Genomic DNA, 19,792 nt, shown 5'->3' with positions numbered 1-19,792 from the left:
TTAACTAAAGTATAACTAAGCAAAAAAACTTCCAAAGCAATTGCTTGATACTAAAAAAAGAAAAAAATCACAAGACTATAATATATATAAGAATAAAGAGATGTAAAGGTAAATGTTTTGTCACCTGATTTCTGAGCCAGTGCAGTGTTTGGGGTCATAAACTCTTTTACATGATGGAGGAGGAGGACAGAAATTTCTTTTTTCATGTTTTCTTTTTGGACAGAAAGGAGTGCTGAGAGCTTCACAAAACTTCCTGGCTCTCCAAGCAAGACACTCAAGGAAGAAAACAATAATTACTGTTAGCTTTGAAATTAAGTCACATGGTTTTGCAGAATGGGGTGAAGTGCTATGAAGCCAAGAAAAATGGACTTAAACACAGCTAGCTAAAATGAGAATTGACTATTTAAGAGCTCAAAACAGCCTCAAAGAGATGCATCTTGCCATGCCGTGTAGCTAGTTGTGGCAACAAAAAAAAAATTTGCTTTTGATTATAGCAATGCTGTTTATCAAATTCTAATGTAACAGATTTAGTAATTTGACACAATTATATTCCAAACTGCAAGGTCTATATAGATCAGACACTAGTTTGCATTGGTTTTAGCACCAGAATTAGAAGGAAACATGGAAAAATAACCTGGAAAAAATTCCTGACAGCATTAAACAGCTTTAAGGCTTCAGGTCCCATTAAAAGGCCTCAGGTCCTATTCTTCACATTGGACAGCCTGATGTCAGAGAGCCATGTGTAAATCCACCTAATAGGATTTTTAGTTAAGTAGATCAAATTTTATAACTTCAGTCTCTGCCAGAGAGTGGATTTTTCTTTACAAGCCAGATAACTTTTTAGCCCTTCAGAAACTGCCTCTTTACTACAAATGGAGCAGAGAACCAGAAAGAATTTAGTGTCTTGTGCCAGACGATTCTTTCAGACATATCAATTAAGGTACTCTGTTACTATCACAGCCAATGTGGTATAACACCTTGCTAATAAAAGCAGTGGCCAAAGGGGATGTGATGTGGTATTTATATGCAACTCACATGCTTAGGGCAGGACAAGGCCATGGCACAGCCACTTGCAAATGAATGTCAAAGTATTAGGAGCCTGTTTGCATTTCTACAAAGAGGTTTGCCTTTTACCACACTACAGTCTCAGAACTGCCACACTGGTATTTAGGGATTCCAAACAATCAGAGTTGTCCTTCTTTCCAAACACCAGATGCAGGCTGCAGAAATAGAAACAATGATGCAGAACTGTTGCCTCAAAGTCTTCATACCCAACAAAATGTCAAAAGCACTGCAGAGCACTGGAGACAAGCAAAGGATACCATGCAAATATGAAATAAAGTTCGTGGCTGATGTGTGGTAGAAGAGAGACAGGAGAGAAGAGAGGGAAGAAGCTCACAGTGTACCAGCTTATGTTTGTTCTCCAGATCACCGGGGAAGGAAAATTCGACACCCAGGCAGAACAAACCATTGATAGCTGCAACAGGAGTGAAAGGTGCCAGGAGCAGAAACAGGCACCACAGTTCACTGGAGCATGATCCACCCCTTTGCCCCTGCTCTGCACACATTCATGCAGTTTGTAGAGGTCTCTAGAGACTACAGACCAAGTTTTCCTCTTGATAAAAGAGATTCAGCATTTCTAAACCTAAAAGGAGTGCTTTTTAGCATTTCTTGAAGGTGTGGCACTAATGGAGCACGGCTCAGCAAAGCATCTTCCACTATTAACTTTTGACAGTTCATCTTGACTCTTTAAGATCTTTGCTTTTTCTTCCAAATGGAGCAAAAAGGATGAAACAAGATGAAAGAAAGAGAAACTAGTTAAGCCCACATTGCAGTAGAAAGTGGCTGCTGGAGATTCAGTAGGCATGTATATTGCAGATATTATCAGCTATGGTTCACGTTTAGTAGTTTTTTCCCTATTATTTAACCTCCACGCAAACACTTAAATCGTTTCGACTTTTCTGGTTTTTAGTCTAAAAACCAAAAGCTCTGCTCTAATACATGGATACCTGCAGAGGGGCCAATGTGAGCCATGGCACAATGGGTTGCCCAACACCTGCACAGGGCTGAGCCTGGCCAGGGGCTCCCCTCCAAGGGTGAGGGGTGTCTGGCCTGGTCTGCCTTGCATGTGACACCATGGAGGAGCCACAGGGACACGGACCGCACTGCCCCGTCCCAGCTGTCTTCACAGGCATGAGGGGAAGGCTGTGGCCACTCGCCAGCTTTGGCTGGAGTCCATCCACTTTGCACCAGCTGAGCAGCATGACATGGACTGTAAAATCTGGCCTAAAGGTTTTTAAACATTTAGAGCTGCAAAGGCAAAAGGGTAGACTGAAATAATGGTGTGGCCTGCCCTGACACACTTCTCAGCTCTGGGAGTATAAGAGATCCTTCTTATTATCCCAGACAGGAGCTGAAAAATGACATCATACTGGAGGAATAGGACACAGGGGTTACTTTAGAGATGATTCAGATCTTATTATTAATTCTCTTTACTTGGCAGAATGTTTAAAAACTGGCAAAGGAGCATTAGCATTTCTGGCAGAGCATTTTAACAGCTGCACAGGTAGTGAGAAGTCAGCAAGAAGCTCTTTCCAGCCTGGCAAAAAGGGATAAAAAGCAGAAAAGAATACTGGCCCCACATCTCAATGACAAAATCATGTGACAAAACTCAAAAGCAGGTCAAATAAAAAACAAACAAGTGTTCTATCCTACAAGGTTGGCACCACAAAAGTGAAGCATGTCATGTGTTGATATTTGGATTTGGCCTCTCTCCATAGCAGAAGTCCTTTCCACAGGTCAAGCAGAGAGGGTGAACAACTGATTTGATGGCTAGAAAAATGCTGAGAGAAAGAGAAAAAACCTGGAGATGGTCCAGTGTGTAGTACACGTTTCATAAGTGTATCTGTAAGAAAGAGAGATAATTTTCTTCACAGTTCTTTCAGCAGGTGTTTATCCTTTTTGGCATCGACAGCAATATTTTGTAGCTACACAGCAGACATGCAGAATAAGATTCCTTTCCACACTTGAAAAGAATAATTTCCCCTTATGCGACTTACAGCTGCTTCAGTCATTCATAGCTGATGTCCTCCTTCTCCAAACCAACACTATCAAAGTATTGCTGCTTCTGGCATTTACTAAGAAAAACAAAATCTCCAAGTTGTGCCCATAAGCGAGTGACCAAGGTGTTCTATTGGCTTCCCTTAAAAGCCAAGGAAGATGCTTCCCTATGAGCACAAACAGAAAATCCTCAGAAGAAATATTATGTGCTGTTTTGATGCTAAGATGATAAGAACTGTTGAAAGAGCCTGAATAAGGCAAGAATCAGTGTACAAGTACAAATTAAAACAATCCCTTCACTCCCTAACAAATTTTACTCCAACAAAAGAAAATTTTCTTTCCCTTCTGAAATGCACAGAGGTGTGAGGATGTCTGCAAGGACAAAGTCAAAAGACATGGTTTTCTCACTGTAGCTGAGGTGAACCCTTTGCTGAAATAACTCAAGGAGCTCAGGTCAGTAACCACCTTTTAGTAAAGCACTTCCTCATATAATAGCTTAAATGCAGCTTTACAAAAACACCAGCTGCTGAAGAAAAGGGTATCTGAGCTCTTACTATGGACAAAGCCGAAATTAGACCTGCCCCAGTAACAAGACCTCTTGTAAAGCCATATGGATTCATAAATCGTGCATGAGCACGAAGTATAGGATCGGTCCTGTGGAACAGAAAATCTATATAACATTAGAAGTTTAAACCCAGTGGCCCAATTCCTTCTCAGTACAAGATGCAGTCAGTAGGTTACGCTGAGCTGCTCTGAGGATCTGACCCTGCATTTCCTTACATGTGAAAATGTTCTCACATCTCTGATGAATGCATTTACACTAACTGCATTTTCTATTATCCCCATTTCTGCATTTACTAGAACAATTTTATGTTCAAAACAAATTAGAATGCCGTTTAAGATGTTGTACCTTCTTTTAGCAGCTTGAATTTGAAGTAAACAGTGTTTTTGAATAAAACTGTAGTACTTTCTGCTAAAATAAATAATAAAATGGCAGAGAAATACTCTGTATTTCACATATTTTGGGTAGATTAGGCCAATTATTCTGAAAGTGAAATGGACACTTCATACCAGCAATATTTTCCAGTGATCTCTATCCTCATTAGGTATTCTCAGTACACCCAGAAGAGTAGTGTAAATAAAATACACTGTTTTCTGATGAGCTTTGATGAGCAGATGTTTGGGGTTTTTGTTGATTAATGTCTGGGATGTTTTTAAAACTTTCTGCTTGTGCTCCATTTCCTGTTGAAGGAATTCAAAATGACCCAGATGAAAAGAGACAATTGTGACTGTGTCTGCCTGGATGTCGCCCAGGCCAGCAGCTGTGCAGTGGCCACTGCAACGTGCCTGACTTGCAGGAGGAGAAATTACGTAATTTTGTGTTTAGACTACTTGTGAATTCATCTTTTGGTACAGATTAAATACTGCACCTCTATGCATTTCCTATTGTCACTTGTCTGGAAGCTTGGAAGTGCAGTTGAGATGACAAGATAAAGCACTTGGTGAACCTCTCCTCTTGCTGTTTAGGTGATTCATGCACATGAAAACCATGAACATTTTTAGCAGAAATAAAGTAAGTAAAAAAACCCTGGAATTCTTTCTCATCCTAAAATGCCATAGATTAAAACAAAAATTAATTGATATCTGGTTTCAGGTTTTGTTTTCTATTTTCGGTTTTATGTCTTTCAATTCATTCAACTGGAATGTTGATGCATTAAAATGTACTGATAACTGTTTGTTCACCCTGAGACAAAAGTGCAAGTTTTTTCACTATGACAGCCACAGACTAATTTTAAGTCTTATTATGTTTGATTTTTCAAGCTAAAAACTGTGATCTGTGATAATTGTAAATAGCGGAGATAGAAATAAATTACAGTGGGATGCTCCCAGACTCTGAAAATAACGTATGAGAAATGAAAATGGATCAAGCTGACTGGAATGTACTGAAAGAACTGGAAAATGTGGCAAAAGGATTAGAAGGTGTAGAAAAAATCCCAATATAAGTCATCAAGTAGGAAAAGAAAAGCAGAATCAAGCCAATAAATCTGGGCAAATATGTGAAATCAGGAATGCAGAGGTAGATCCTGAGATGATTCACAAGATAATGCAACTGAAAAGAATTAAACTTCCCCGAAGCAGTGGAAATGTGAGCAACAAAACAGCTGAGTTTTGGGAGGCCCTACCAAACAGACTTTCTGAAGGGACAGAAGATAAAGTTGCTGCAGTTCTACCCACAGTTCACAGATTCAGAACTTGCAAGGAGATATTCTGATACAGAGGAGAAAGGAAGTTCCTCTTCCCACAAGGGGTAATGAAGAGATCACGAAAGAGAAGGATGCATCAGGTGGGGGGGTTTAGGGGATGTTTCACAGAATAATAGAAGTCCTGTGCAGAAAGGCACACTGTGAACGTCACCCTTGGCTTCAGAACAGAGATTTTCATTCTGCCTCAAGATCAAGAGCATGTAGCTGCATTAGGAAACACCTGGCAGAATGCTTTGCTTATTTGAGGAGGAATTGGAAGTGAAAAGATATATACAATGCTCTATATCGTCTTTTAAAACACATTTATTAAACACTTCAGAAGACAGATATTACTTTCTCAGTAAAACAATTATATGATAGTATTAGCTGGGACATTTTTTGCCCGACTCTTTCCTTGAAAAACGCTTTTCATGGGAAAAGGCTATTTTAGATGATTTTCTTATTTTGAACAGTTTTAAAACAAAATAATGGAGATGTTGAGATAACTAGTTGAAGGCTGTAAAAAAAGTTTGGTTTTAATCTAATGCTTAATAAAAATGAAAATACAAATTAAAAAGAAAATATTATCTAAAATTACTGCTAGAATATTTTTCAGTAGCATGATTTGAATTTGTAAGATATGTAGATTTTTGATATTTAAATGATTTCAGTTGTTCTGCATCCAGACATAGCTAGGACATATAATTAATATTAGGCATATATATATATATATATATATCTGTATATGAGAAAAATTCATCCACACCCTCAAAAGTAAATTCCACACAAAAATAAATGATAGGGTCAGGTCCATGTCCTATTTTGTACTCTAAATGTAAACTGCTTATAATGTAAGTTTGGCAAAGCTGCCTTATTTTTACTATCATTAGTTGAAGATTCTTAAAAGAGTTTTTAATAATTTAGACCTATTTGAAACCCTCCTTATCCCATTATATAAAGGAGAGTACTTTGTTTTTTATAGGAAGAATATAATTCAAGACAGAGATATCATAATCCCTTACTTTTATCAAGTTTACTAACATAGTAAACTTTTTTCTTTCCACTTGATTTATCCATACATATCAAATCATTTTAAAAGAAGCATCTGCAAATATATTTCTCTGGTATGAGAGACATCTTTGAATAGCACACTTAAAAAATGTTGCTTATTCTTCTTCTGTGTTTAATACTTGTTTATTATTTTATGTACACTTGACATTTTTTATTTAGTTTTCTTATTCTGAACTCACTACAGAGGAAATTTGGCTCCGATACCTTTTATGAAACAAAAACATGTATTTAGGACCTTCCCAAACTCACTGTCCCATGCTGACTGGACTCACCCTTAGGAGAGGGATGATCTAGGATACAAGTCCTTACTCCCAGGAGAGTTTCTGTATTCTTTTCCTAGTGAGAGGTTAACATAAAATGTGTATCTGTTCGAGGGACCTACTAGCAACAAGTTTTATATTCACAACCCTTCTCTTTGGTGACACTTCATCATTTATTATGCCCAGATCTTCAAAACCACATTAAATGTTCTACTTGCCATTTGCAGACGAGGCCACACTGGAACAAAATGTATGCCCCTTGTCCAAAGGAAAATGTCCTGCAGCATCCAGGTGTGCATTAATATTAAAACCCACCAAGGTAGTTCTACAAAAAAGGGATTTTGAGACCCCAGGATTAAAGGACCCTTTGGTAACTCTCTTTCCAACTGCAAAATGCTAAATACCTCAAACATGCATTGCAATTTTGGTAACAGAAGCAGCTGCTAATGCTGTTATCTGTAAATACTAGTGCAGGAAATTCCCTGTACAGAGGCAGAAATAGCATCTGCAGAACTGTGATAAGCAGTCAATCATTTTAAAAGGCTGTCTACACTTCAACCACCCCTTCTGGAATTGACCAAAGACAAATTATTTGTATAAATATGTATGCAAATAGGATTCAGCTGTAATTTAAGAGGGAACCACCCAAAATATATTCCATTTACAGGGAAAATGCATCTCAGAATAGTGAACGTCTAAATACATTGGAATATGCTTCTTTACAGAAGCAGAAAATGTAGCCCTAAAATCACAGATTACATGGATGATAGAATGACAGTTCAATCAGCTGAATTAAGAATGTGCAACTCCAGAAATACCCTTATGTACAAACACAGATTTACACTAAACCAGAATTACCTTTACCTCCTGCTCCAGCTCTGGAGAAGTAACTCACACTACACAAGGGATAAATGTCTCACAAATATGCCAAGGAGGGATCATGAAGAATTAAATTAGTCTTATATATCTTTTGATTTTTTTTTAAAACAATAGGTGAATAAAAATGGAATAGTATATCTTGATATTTGTAAGTCTATGTTTTGTTTATTTATTTTTATTTTTAAAAAGCCTGCTTTATACTCTATTAAAACTTGAAACATTCATCTACACAAAGATAATACTCTCAAAAGACAAGCTAATTTTTCTAACTAAAAATGCATTTAGAAACAACTTGGCACAAGTATTTGTTTTACATTCAGTATTAAACTGGCACCATGTCTGGGCTCTGGCAGCATTGACTATACTGCCCTTTGTTTGCTACCACTTCGTGCTCCAGCACTGAAGCCAACACCTGTGGCTATATAAAAGGCTATGTTCAGCAGCTGCAGGACTCGGATGTCCATACTGAAAGGAATTTCTAAAGCAAAAGCATTTGGATGTGTGGCTGGCTTCCTCGTCTGAGTCTTTTCAAGGCCCTCTTTGGTGGGCCACACTGCTGGGTGCTGCATCTATCAACTGTCTGCTACTGCTGGCCAGTGTGTAGTGGTGACATAGCACAGCCTCAGACTCAGAAAAGATGCTCTTGGCTATGCTGATGTAAGGCTGCCTTCACTGAAGGTAGTTTTTTGCAGGGTTTGTCAAATGTGATACCACTGATACAGATATATATAAAGAAGGGTAAAGTCTACCCTAAATATTAATACGAAAGTTAAATACTAGGGAACCATAGCACAAATTTCTGCTTAACACTTTGCTCTCTGACAGTAATTGGATTGATTCACAAAAAAGATGAACACAAGTCCAGTAATTAATTATGTAAAACACCTCCTCTTATTTGGGATTGAATAATAATAAAATCAGAAATGTGCTCAGAGTTGCTATTTGAAACTCATAAGAGCAGCTGAACTTAATTCTACTGTTCATAAAATCTAGAGCAAAAATTCCAAGACATGAGCTTTTTTCAGAAAAAAATTATATGAAGTAATTTTTTTTCTTAACTGCAGCCTTGTGTGAAAAAAAGCTCTTAAGTAAATGGAAACAGACATTCAGAATTACAGACCATACTGTCCCTGCTTTCAAGTAAATACAGAATGTGTGTAAAAAACAGATAAAAATGACATGCTTTCATTTAAAGGAATGTATTACATATGCAGGTAACAACAAATTAACTATTCTCTAATTCTCTGATATCGTTAGAACAAGCCATTGGAAGTTGCAATGTTATTTACATTTGGATGTTGGAATATAAAAGCATATAGAAGTTACAGGCATAATCTTGTATTACACATGTGCAAAACTGAGATAAATGCTACTGAGAAAAGAACTTAGCTCTAAGGATTCTACAACACTGTCACAAACAAATCATTAGAAAAGGCAGAGATGATTCACTGGCATGGCAACTTAAAAAACAATATTTAAAATTATCATGAGTCTCTTGTCTTCTCCATGGCACCCACTAAGTCAGAATAAAGAAAAGCAAATTCTTCAGACTAGGAATATAATAAGCAGCCATTTATTTAATGTTTTAGGATTTATATATTTCTATGGCATTTGCATATTAGGCTGCACTCCATTTTCTGAGTGTTTAGCCAGATGACCAAACACACAGAAAAGTTCTCATGCAGCATAGTTTGAGCCACATCTTACATGGAATACCAAAGTTAGGGGACTCATCTGTACACTTGATGATGAGCTTTTGATTCCAATACCTGCATTTTCTGTTAATTTCAACCTTGATCTAATGTTCAATCATTTTAGTCAACAAGCACTTTTGTTAAATGAAGCATTCTGAAAGCTCTTGGAAGATTTTTCACATGTAGTAAATTAAATGATGACCCTGTTGATTTACCAGTATTGCTTCTCTTCAGTGGTAAGACAAGGGAATGATGTAAAGTCACAGTATAAATATTAATGCTGATTTTAGGAACCAGCTGCGTTTTAGTTTCACATGCACATTTATTACCTGTATTTTCAAGCTGCTACCACCTGCTGAGAAGATGAGGATGAGCTGGCATTTTGCTGGTATAATTATTAATGAGCTAACACTGACAAAACAAAATTTGCTGCAAGCTAATTACTGATGGATAAAGCACATTGCCCTATTTCATTAAAAACATGGAAATTACTGTTACTGAGTACAGACAACAGTAGATCATATGACAAACTTACTGCAGTGCTCTAAATTCACTGATATTTGACAAAACATTTTTTTTCTATGTTCTGTGTATTGTTTCAGATTGCCCTGCATTAAATTACAATATAAATTTGGTACAAAACAAACACAGTGGTAGCTGGATCCCAATGTGTGTGTGACATGATTCACTGGCCATGTAAGAGCGTTTGCTGAAGACAAACAGCTTTTTATCTATCAGAGCTAGTGAGGAACATAGAAAAGTTCAAATCTGCAGACCATGATGTTAGAGCAGTCTAAGGACTATGAGAGCAGGTATTGGATGTTGTTCCTTTCATCAATATTTCTTTAATGTCATGACAACACTGATCTTTATTTCACAAAAGTTTGGCACAAAACTGCATGATGCAAGTAAGAACCTCACATTTTTAGTGGACCCAGTCATGAACTTATGTTTCTTTTCTATTGTCCAACATTTTGCCAAAGATCAGTAGGATGAAAAATTCATTTTGTGGGAATACTACCAAATTCTTCCTGGTGATAGTAAAGAAAAAAGGACCCAAGACAACGTGGATGACTGCAATTAAACAAAGTCAGATTCCCAAAACAATGTTCTTTACAACCCAAGACATAACTTTTTTTTCAAGCTTACCTGTGATATTATTCTAGAAGTTTAAGGCAAGAATGTTGTAGGTTTGGGCTTAACGGTGCTACGCAGAAAACAATAAATACAGAGCACCTGGTGTCACAACCATTTTTTTCAGTATTGTGTTTTAAGGTCACCTGCAATTTGCTTTTTATTAGCAGCATTTGGTCCTTTTCACTTATTTCACAAATAAGAGCCTTGACTCAGAATTTTTATTCACATAAAAATGTAAGTTATATGTTTATATCACTACTGACTTTAGCAAGTTTAGCTCTTTCAATTGGGGTATTGAAATAACTTTACAACTTGCTATTATATTACCACTACATTCACTAGTGAGACATTGAAAAATTTGTTCAAAAGTGCAGTTAAAATATCGAGTAATACTTGATGTAGGGCCAATTCTTTCAGCACCTAAATGCCCATCCAATGATAACTTATTGAATACCATATTCTAATGATAGTCCTTCAACCTGATTTTACAGTGCTTTTATCTAGATCACTTAGAATATTTTTGATCTGAGTTTTGAATAATAGAACACACTAAATGTTTTACAAAGGCTATATATATATAATTGAATAGAAATAATATATTATTGAAAGTTGCTCCATAGTAGAAAATTAAGAAAGTTATCTTTTCAGTGTCCCAAGTACTGTGAAGAAGCCATTCCCAGTTTCCTAGAGAAATCATGACAACTGCATAAATAATCCTGAGGGGACATAAGAGATCATCTGAGGTGGATATAGCAAAGCCCATCACCACTGCAGATATTTAGTAACCTCTTTAAAACTTCTGAACTGGTAACAATCTTACCTCAGTAGTAAGAACCTCATGGGCTTATTCCAACTTGATTGAAACATTTTTTCCTAGTAACACGTCAAATAATTCTACACGCCCACATAATTCTATCTTGCCTACATCTCATCAGCTACAAACAATTGATCTTGCATCTTAACAGTCCTACAGTTTAAAAATTTAAAATAAAATCTCCATTTGTGAAGGTTTTTCTCATCAGTCATGTATTTTTTTTTTAAATATTTTTTCTCTTCAGTGGACCCTTGAAACTTATATCTGTATGTGGTGGTCAGTGATCACAGTGCCATTCCAGCAATGGATCCTTGTGCTACATTTATACAGAAGGTCCTTGTTATAGCTGAAAACAGTGTCTAATGCTTCAGAAGGGCAAGGAATTTTTTTTTTTTTTTTAAATTTTTGATGTTTTCTTTTGCAGTGGAAATCTCAACATGTGACACAGCAGCATGGCCAGCTCAGTGACAGCAATATTCAGCTTTCACATCTCACATGCAACATTCTTTTTTGAAATTTCAAAATAACCTCCACTTTATTGGACTCAGTATGGCTTTCTGTACTTATATTATACTTATAGCTCACCACAACTCCTGAAATATATCCCATGACATTAATTCTGAGACAGTTACTCTGCACTTTGTATCCATGATTCTTCCCTACTATGTTTAGCCTTTATACCACCTTATCACATTTCAGCTTCTTGAACTATCTACTTGGCAGATCACTTTGAACCCTGAACCCCTTTTGTACCACTCATACCTTGGCCAGGATCATTAACCCACCAAAGCCTTTCTCTGTGCTGTCATTGCAAATTGCAATCCTTTGCACCTCATCTGATACCTGCCCTTACTTTTAAAATATGTTATTAGCAGAAAAATTTGGGGTTGTGGTTTCTACTTTTCAAACTGCTGTGGTATAGTTGAACTTCTGTTTTCTATCTTTTTGTGTAAAAAAGTCAGGCCTGAGGCAGTATCACTGGAGGTACTGATCATGGATACACCAAACCTAGTGTTTTCTGCTGAGCCAGATGCTCTGCCAAAGCTGGAAATTAGATTAGACTGATTGATTGTAAATAAAATCCATAATCTCCCTCAAAATAAGAGGGAAAGCTTGAAATTTCCTATACCATTATTAGCCTTCTCCAGACATCTTCTGTTCTCTTCTGAGACTCACTTATCCTCCACAAGTTCCTAGAGACAAATTCTAGAGATTGCTATTCTGTGTACTCTAGGATTAATTCTAACAGGCCAACAGTACTTGTATAAACCTTCTGCCAGGTTTAGATAGTGATAGAACAGTTTCAGCTTTAAAGGAGTTGCTATTAAAACACTATCCAGAAATGTGGGAAAATTAAATTTACCTTGTGCACATTGAGCTAATTTTCCTCATCTGCAGCCATGACTGAGTTGGCTTTATGGACATGTAATTAAAAGGAGTGGAGGGAAAGAAAAAAGCATTAGCAAGGTACATAAGCAGGCTCACACATGATGCCTAATTTCTGTAGAATATACCTATTTTACAGTCCTTGCCCCAGGTGAACCAACTGCTAGGCCAGCTGGTAGCTTCACCCTTTGTGCTCCCCACTTTAGTCACAGTCAGGGACTGAAAACTTGCTGGGAAACACAGCTGAATTCAAATGGATGCTGACATTTTGTGAAAACAGTTTCCAGCTTGCTGGCTGCCATTCTCTCTGGTGTCCTATGTGTCCCCATGCTGCTCTAGAGCATCTCTGCCCCTCTCCATTGTGAGACCTCTCAGCTCTGGGTAATCCCTGGAGTTAAACTAGCAACTTCAGTCATTCCAGCTTTCACTAAGGCTGCACACGGTGTGGAAATCTAACGCTGACCTCTTGTAGGTTCAATTCTTGCACTGCTCAACTCTATACTGGATATTAGCAATGCTAGGTGAATGGTTGGACTTAAGGTTAAGTGTCTTTTTCAACCTAAGTTATTCTATGATTTTATTCTTAAACAGCTTCTCATACATCACACAAACTCCTCCAGCCTTCTTCTGTGATTTCAGGGTCTAAACTTTTCTTTCTGGTGCCAGAAAATGTTGTCACCAACTAGTGAAATCACACTACAGGCATACTTGTGCTAGGTCAAAAAATCCCATGGATTTACAGATACACAGCTCCACTTGATTATATGCCTCTTTTTAAATCAAATACCTCTCAGTCACAATAAAACAATATATATAAACTGAATGTTCTTCTGCTCTACTTATTTGGTTTTTTTCACTTAATTCCCTTTAGCGATGACATCAAATATTACCTGAGTTCTTTTTCCCTGCTGGACTTCCCTTTCATCTGGGTATCTCAAGGAGGCACGGTTTTGTTTCAGCCCTTTCCTACTATGCTTTGCATAACTCAAATAAATGTTCTTCAGCCTCCCCTTTCCCTGTCCTGTCTGTGCTCCTGGCACTTTGCTGTTAATATTAATTGTATTAGGCATCAGGTCATAATTAAACCTTTTAAAACCTGTTAGGAGGATAAGAGAAAGTGGAATGTATTGAAACAAAAGGACCCTTCAGGCTTTAGCCTTCTGTGTCATTCTTGACTTGCTCACTTTCCCCTGTTAAATAACGAGCTGCATTTTCCTTCATCTTTCTCTTAAGTCTCATCCCTCTTGCAAAACCTGCTCTCCTCCATAATGTCCCCTGCTAGATCCAATTGATTTTGTATTTTTGCCACTATTCTTAGTATCTTCATTCTGTCACAGGATGTTGATTTTCCAGACTGTGAGTTTGGCAGAACATCAGAAAGGGAGATTTAACATAATACCTGAAGCCAGCACCTCATCATAGTTTGTGTGGTACAAGACTGCTACAGGGTCTAACCAACCCCAAGTGTGGTATGTGGGATTGACTTACAGAGATGCAACAAAAGTACATTCCTGGCCTAAACTGAAATGTTAACATAGGTGGCTCCAGCATTAAGGACTGGGGTTCTGCAGGGAGCTTAGGGCTGTCAAAGAGATGAATGAAATGATACAACAGAGAAACCTACCTTGGTAATAGGATTTCTCTGTTCAACCCCCAAGACTGAGCGCAACTGAGTCACATGCAACAGAACCAAGAAGCAAGCAGGACAGAAAGGCTTGAAAGCAGGTCTGAAAACAACATTCATTTGTCCACCACTGCTGCTGAAGTGTATTTTGTGAAGTACCTCTGCCTTTTACAATACTGACAGATGCTAAATACTGCCTTCTTCACAGACAGCTACTGTGTCAGGCTGGAATTTAGGCTTATTGCTTACCTTCCCCCATAAGAACTTATTCATAGCTTTCCACTTAAGCTGCAAAGATCAGCTTGCAAGCCCAGCAACAAAATGCTGAGGGGGTTCCCCTTCCTTCAATTTGCTTGGTTGGGGCTGCTCAGAGAAGCAGGGAGACATCTGGCATATAAAGGAAGGATCTCTGGCAAAAATCTGGACAAGGTTAATTTCTAGCCTCACTGACAGAGAGTCTATGACTCAACATTAATGTTTTTTTTTTTCTTTTTACAGTTATTCTGTTAGTAAGGTGATGCTTACCTTTTTTAAATAGCATATCTGAGGTCCACACTGACCTTTTTGAAATTTTGTCTTGTGCAAAGGTGGTGAAAATTTACTCAACAGTTATGTGTCTTTATCGTACTCTAAATACCAAAAGATACATTGAATCTTATTTTCTCCAGCATGAAACTGCATCACAAGACCTACTGAGAATTTGAGAGACAACCCAATGTAGCATCCCCTGAATCCAAGCTGGAAAATGTCACGTCTTTATCAAAGATGTGCTGATGAGTTCAGAGTGGCAGAGTTCCGTGCCGTAAGAATTAATTATTAACCATGCTCTTATAGACTCTGTTCTGAAACTATCCCTGGTGTGATATCACCTGCTTAAAAATGATGTCTCAATCTAATTAAGTGCGTGAATTTAGATGAGAAAGGTAACTACAGGTTGCGAACGTCTTTACTTAACAATCTGTTGAACTTGTAAGACCTGACATCTGACATCTGTAATTATGTGCATGTTTTCTTGTTACCCGTATCTTGAGTGGAAATTCTTTAAAATTCTGTTATATTTTTCTCTTTCCAGTTACCTAATACATTCTATAATGCTTCCCAGAACTTCCTCTATGGGTCCAGCAAGCATTAAAAAAATATTCCGTTAAAAACAACCAACAAACAATTATGAAACAATACAAACTCTTTCATTTTCTTCCATTATTCATTTTGATTCAAATTCAGATATTTAGGCAGCATATCAAGGTAAGAACTCACTAAAATGTAGCGCTTGTATATAGGAGAAAAATAGCTTCTATAGCCATAATCAAGTAATTAAACAGATTTAGGTCTGTGTAATTCCCTATTTCTTCTGTCGAGTAATTATACTGGAATAAAGCCACTTTAATTCTGGAATAGACTGTCCACATGGGGAACTATATTGAAACAGCTGTAGTAAAATAATTATTTGACTACAGCTATGCTGTTTACTCCCTCCCTGAAAGCAAGCCACCAACATAAAATCTTGCCTCTTTCACAGAAGCTCAGCTATGCTGGCTCAGTCCTATTCCACAAAGACTTTGCCAGCAGAATGAACACACCACTCAGAGAACAGCTTTTACCTCTCAGTTCCTCACTGAGAGGTGAAGTACAGTGATGCACTTACAGTTTTTTATCACTTAAACAGTTCTGAGATGCATTGGGATGTGGAATTGAGACTGTGGATAGAAAATACACCCTTTTCTGGAATTAACTATATATTTTGTAAAAGTGTAGTCCATCACAGAGATAACTCCAGCTGAAAGGAGCAGAAGATGGGCTGTGGCATCACTCCCTCCCTCTGCCTGTGGATACCTTGCGCCTTCCAAGCATTGCCTCTGACCTCCACTACTCTGGCACAGCCTGAGGGCAGAGCCTTTCTCTGCCTTGACCTTCCAAAGCTTGGAAGTCCCACAGGCTTGCTCTCATCTCAGCTTACAGCAGTGCAGATGCAGAAAAGAGGCTGTTCCTCTCTACTTCTTTGTACTGCTGTCTCTTACAAAGTGAATTGAAGAGAGAATAGAGCTGTAACATTCTGCTTATTGAACTGTATTTTTGTTTCACTACCATTAGTTTAAAGATTTTAGTATTCTAGACTTAAAGCACAGGCTTTGGCTGGTCGATTACATACTATGTGAATCCAATACCCAATTTTTGCAGACTAAGGAATTCTTCCTTCAGCCACACAGCTACTCAGTAAGAGGTATTTCACCTCAAAGGCCCTCTAAAATTTGGCTCCCCAAGCGATCAATGGGACATAAAAGTTCACAGCTCTTGCAAAAGTCATTTGAACGATGCAGATAAGAAAGCTGGGTCACAACTTACCTCGATCTGTGTCATACAGGAAAACAAAGCGGTTCCATTCATAATGATCCAGCAAGCTCAGGAGGGCTCCCCGCAGGGACGGCCGCAGCTGCAGCACGAACTGGCTCTCACCCTCCGTGGGGAAACTCGGCGTGATGAGGGAGATGTGCAAGGCGCTGCAGAATGAGGTCAAGGTATGTACTGATCTCTTATCATATAGTCCAAAAATGGCAAAAACTCCTCTAGAATACTGGGAGCAAACTGAAAGAAAAAAACAAGCAAACAAACAGAGTTTAAGTAGTGACAAAATCTGTAAATATGTGCTTACATATTCCAGCATCCTCAAATTTCTAATTTGAAGATTTTCAATTCTGCCTGTACAGTTACATTCAATTTTCACATTGTTTTATTCTGGAAATCAATAAATAAATAGCTAAATAAAGTTTTGTGACTTTCTGATCCTATTCATAGAACACTAAAGTATCCATAGTGGTTTTACTTTAAAATAAAATGTAAAATAAATAGCATATGTTTTTGCATAGCAGTGAAAAAAGTCAACATATACTGTTTTAGCCATAGCTCTGCATAGTATCAGGCATTGAGCATTTCCATTACCTTGAACTGGAAAATGCTCACATTCTAAAATGTGAAAATTATCAAAAAATATTACTGACCTTGTAAGTGAAATTTGGACATTTTGAATTGTAACGATTTGCTCCCTTTTAAACAGGAAACCCTTGCGGGACATTAAAACACTTCTAGAGACATTGAGTAAAACCTACTTCATTAGTAATCTCCTTGATTTTATGAGGGCAATTTAAGTAAAACGTAGTAAGTCAATGTGATTTAACTTTTGCCCCAACACTTTTATTTCTACTCTGTACTAACTGGAAACCAGAAAACAAATGACCTGAATATATTTTCTAAGTTTTGATTTGCTCTTGGACTCATTTAAGACATAGGGAGAGACTTCTATTGATTTCATCACACTGGGTAAGGACTTTACTGATCTCTGCACATAAAAGCAGACATATGGGTATTTTCTTGAGCATCCACTGCATTCCTAACACTATCAATTCATAAAGGGTCTAATGAAAAACATCCCATTTTTCTGAAGAAGAAACCAAATTGTTAGAAACTGTGTGATCATTAATAGTGTTACCTCTCCTAGACACACAGAAAAGGGAGAAATGAACAGTCAGTTAGGGGATCATCATATTTTCTATGCTTTCATCTCACTATTTCCCATGCTCTCCTGTTCCAGATCCTCTCTTCTCAGAGTCCGTTCTTACATGTTGCCTAAACATGGGAAAACTTAAGGCACCTTCCCACTAGCTGGGAGTTCACACTCATTCTGCATGTGCAGCACACTCAGGGAACAATGTACACACTTAGCAAATTCAAACCACTCCAGGTTTAATTTTTTCATATTACATTTATTGCTGAAAATAAAAACTGTGCATTTTTCTCCTAAGACTTGGGTGATTTACCCAGTTCTGATGCCAAAACTGGAGTAAGTAGCTTGAGGTCAATTTTGTGATGTTATGCTCTCCCCACTGTTATAGCTCCCATCCTAATGATTTTTAATTCAGATTTTATATCAATAAAGCTTTTTCAAAAGTTTTCTTCCTTTACCTAGGTTCACCTTCAATATGCGCATCTCTTACAAAAACCCTCTTAGTATTTTCTTTGCTGGACCACATAAAACAGTTTCTCACAGACCCTTCAAATGATTGGTTTGTCATTCCACTTATCATCACAGGGAGCCTTGCTCTCTGCTTTCCCAGCTCCATCTCATCTGGCTTGAACACAGATGACTGACGTTGAGAATTTCAGTTAAAGGTTTCCTGCTTTTTTTTACATTATTTCCCCATCTCAACCATAAAATATTTTTTCTGATATATCTTGAGATAACACTGTGTTTTTCTAAAATATGAACCTCAATGATGGCTGATGATCATGTTGGGATCAAAAGTCTGCTCCTTCTTCCTTCTGGGCTCTTTGCAAATGATGAGTTTCTGCTTATAACAGAGTATTTTCATTAGTCACTGTATTTGTTTTCCATCATGCCACATATATTTCTGCACTCCTTTAAAATTATTTCCTTGTATGCTTACAGTCTCAGTCTGCTCTGCTTGATGTACTTATCTGCCTCTCCAGTGAATTCCATCATTGTACCCTGACTTTTTATCTCTGTGTCTACTGTAAAATTAGTTATTATCTTTCTCCTATAGTTGTACTTCTCCAGCCAGGTACCTCCTCTTCTACCAAAATTTATTGCCATCTTCTCCACAGTTTCATGCTTGCCTTTTGACTCTGTTTGTCTCCATTTCCGTGAATCACTTCTCTTAAGACCATGTCTATTTTATTACATTCTCTTGGCAACTGGAAGATAGAGATCAATCCTATACTGTCTACCTTAGTAATGCATTTTATGCCATTTTCAATCTATATCCATATTTTAAAGCTTTCTTTACATCAAAATCTGTTCTATAACTTCATTGATCATACATATTACAGCTCTAGTAAGAGGCACTTGTTATTGCATCTGCCCTTCAGTAAACCAGTTCTGGAAGAACCAGGGAAGAAAGATGTGATGTCTCTGTTCCAATTAGTCATCACACCTCTTTTAAGAGCAACATTCTCCTTGAGTGAAAATCAGTGTGAAATATCTATTAGTTTTAAGTCTCCAACCAGATTTTCCTACTTTTCTGTCTCATCATCAATATAGAACAGCTTCACTTATTTTTCTATTTTCTGTATTTTTACTTAAATAGGTAATGGAATTACACTGTTGTTTTAATGTACTTCAAAAGTTTCATTTTCCAGTGGAAGCCCCTAACTTAAGCTTTCATTTCTGAAGCAAATGTCCTTTATATCTCCTTTTTTTTAAACACAATCTTTCTTATTAATAATCTTTTCAAACACTTGTTTCTTGTATCTTCCTTCAATAATCATTCATTCAGTCCCATCCTGTATGTTACTTTCCTCTGCAAAGGGAGTTCTTCGTGTTTTACATGGATTTCTGTGAGGCTATGTCAGGCCTTCTCTATTTTTAAACACAGTTCAATTAACTGAAATAATTGAACACAACTCTGATGTAAGGGTTAGTTACTTAATGTGTTTCTTGTTTAGACAAAATCCTTCCTAAGGCTCCTTTCTGTTGTACTTTGCAGTTTTACAGGGGCAAAGAGTACTTTTTGTAACACATGGTCCTTACAGTAGGAATCCATATGATGAAAAATTCAAGAAAGCAATGCCAAGCTGTGAAATGGTACACTTAGTGGAGTTAAAGCTCAAAT

General features: G+C 37.4%; 1 protein-coding gene across 5 annotated transcripts in view; it reads right to left on the bottom strand.

Annotated features, from left to right (window-relative positions):
• GRIA4 (glutamate ionotropic receptor AMPA type subunit 4) overlaps positions 1 to 19,792 on the bottom strand; it is a 211,437-nt gene that overhangs the window by 126,533 nt on the left and 65,112 nt on the right. For all 5 annotated transcript variants that reach the window (XM_053969887.1, XM_053969883.1, XM_053969884.1 and 2 more), the window contains exon 3: positions 16,512 to 16,751. In XM_053969887.1, coding sequence (XP_053825862.1) covers positions 16,512 to 16,751 — 240 coding nt within the window. The remainder of the gene's footprint in view (positions 1 to 16,511; positions 16,752 to 19,792) is intronic.

This window comes from Vidua macroura, chromosome 2 (assembly GCF_024509145.1).
Source record: "Vidua macroura isolate BioBank_ID:100142 chromosome 2, ASM2450914v1, whole genome shotgun sequence".
Lineage (NCBI taxonomy): Eukaryota > Metazoa > Chordata > Aves > Passeriformes > Viduidae > Vidua > Vidua macroura.
The sequence above is the reverse complement of the archived record's forward strand: the minus strand, read 5'-3'. Positions and strand labels throughout refer to the sequence as shown.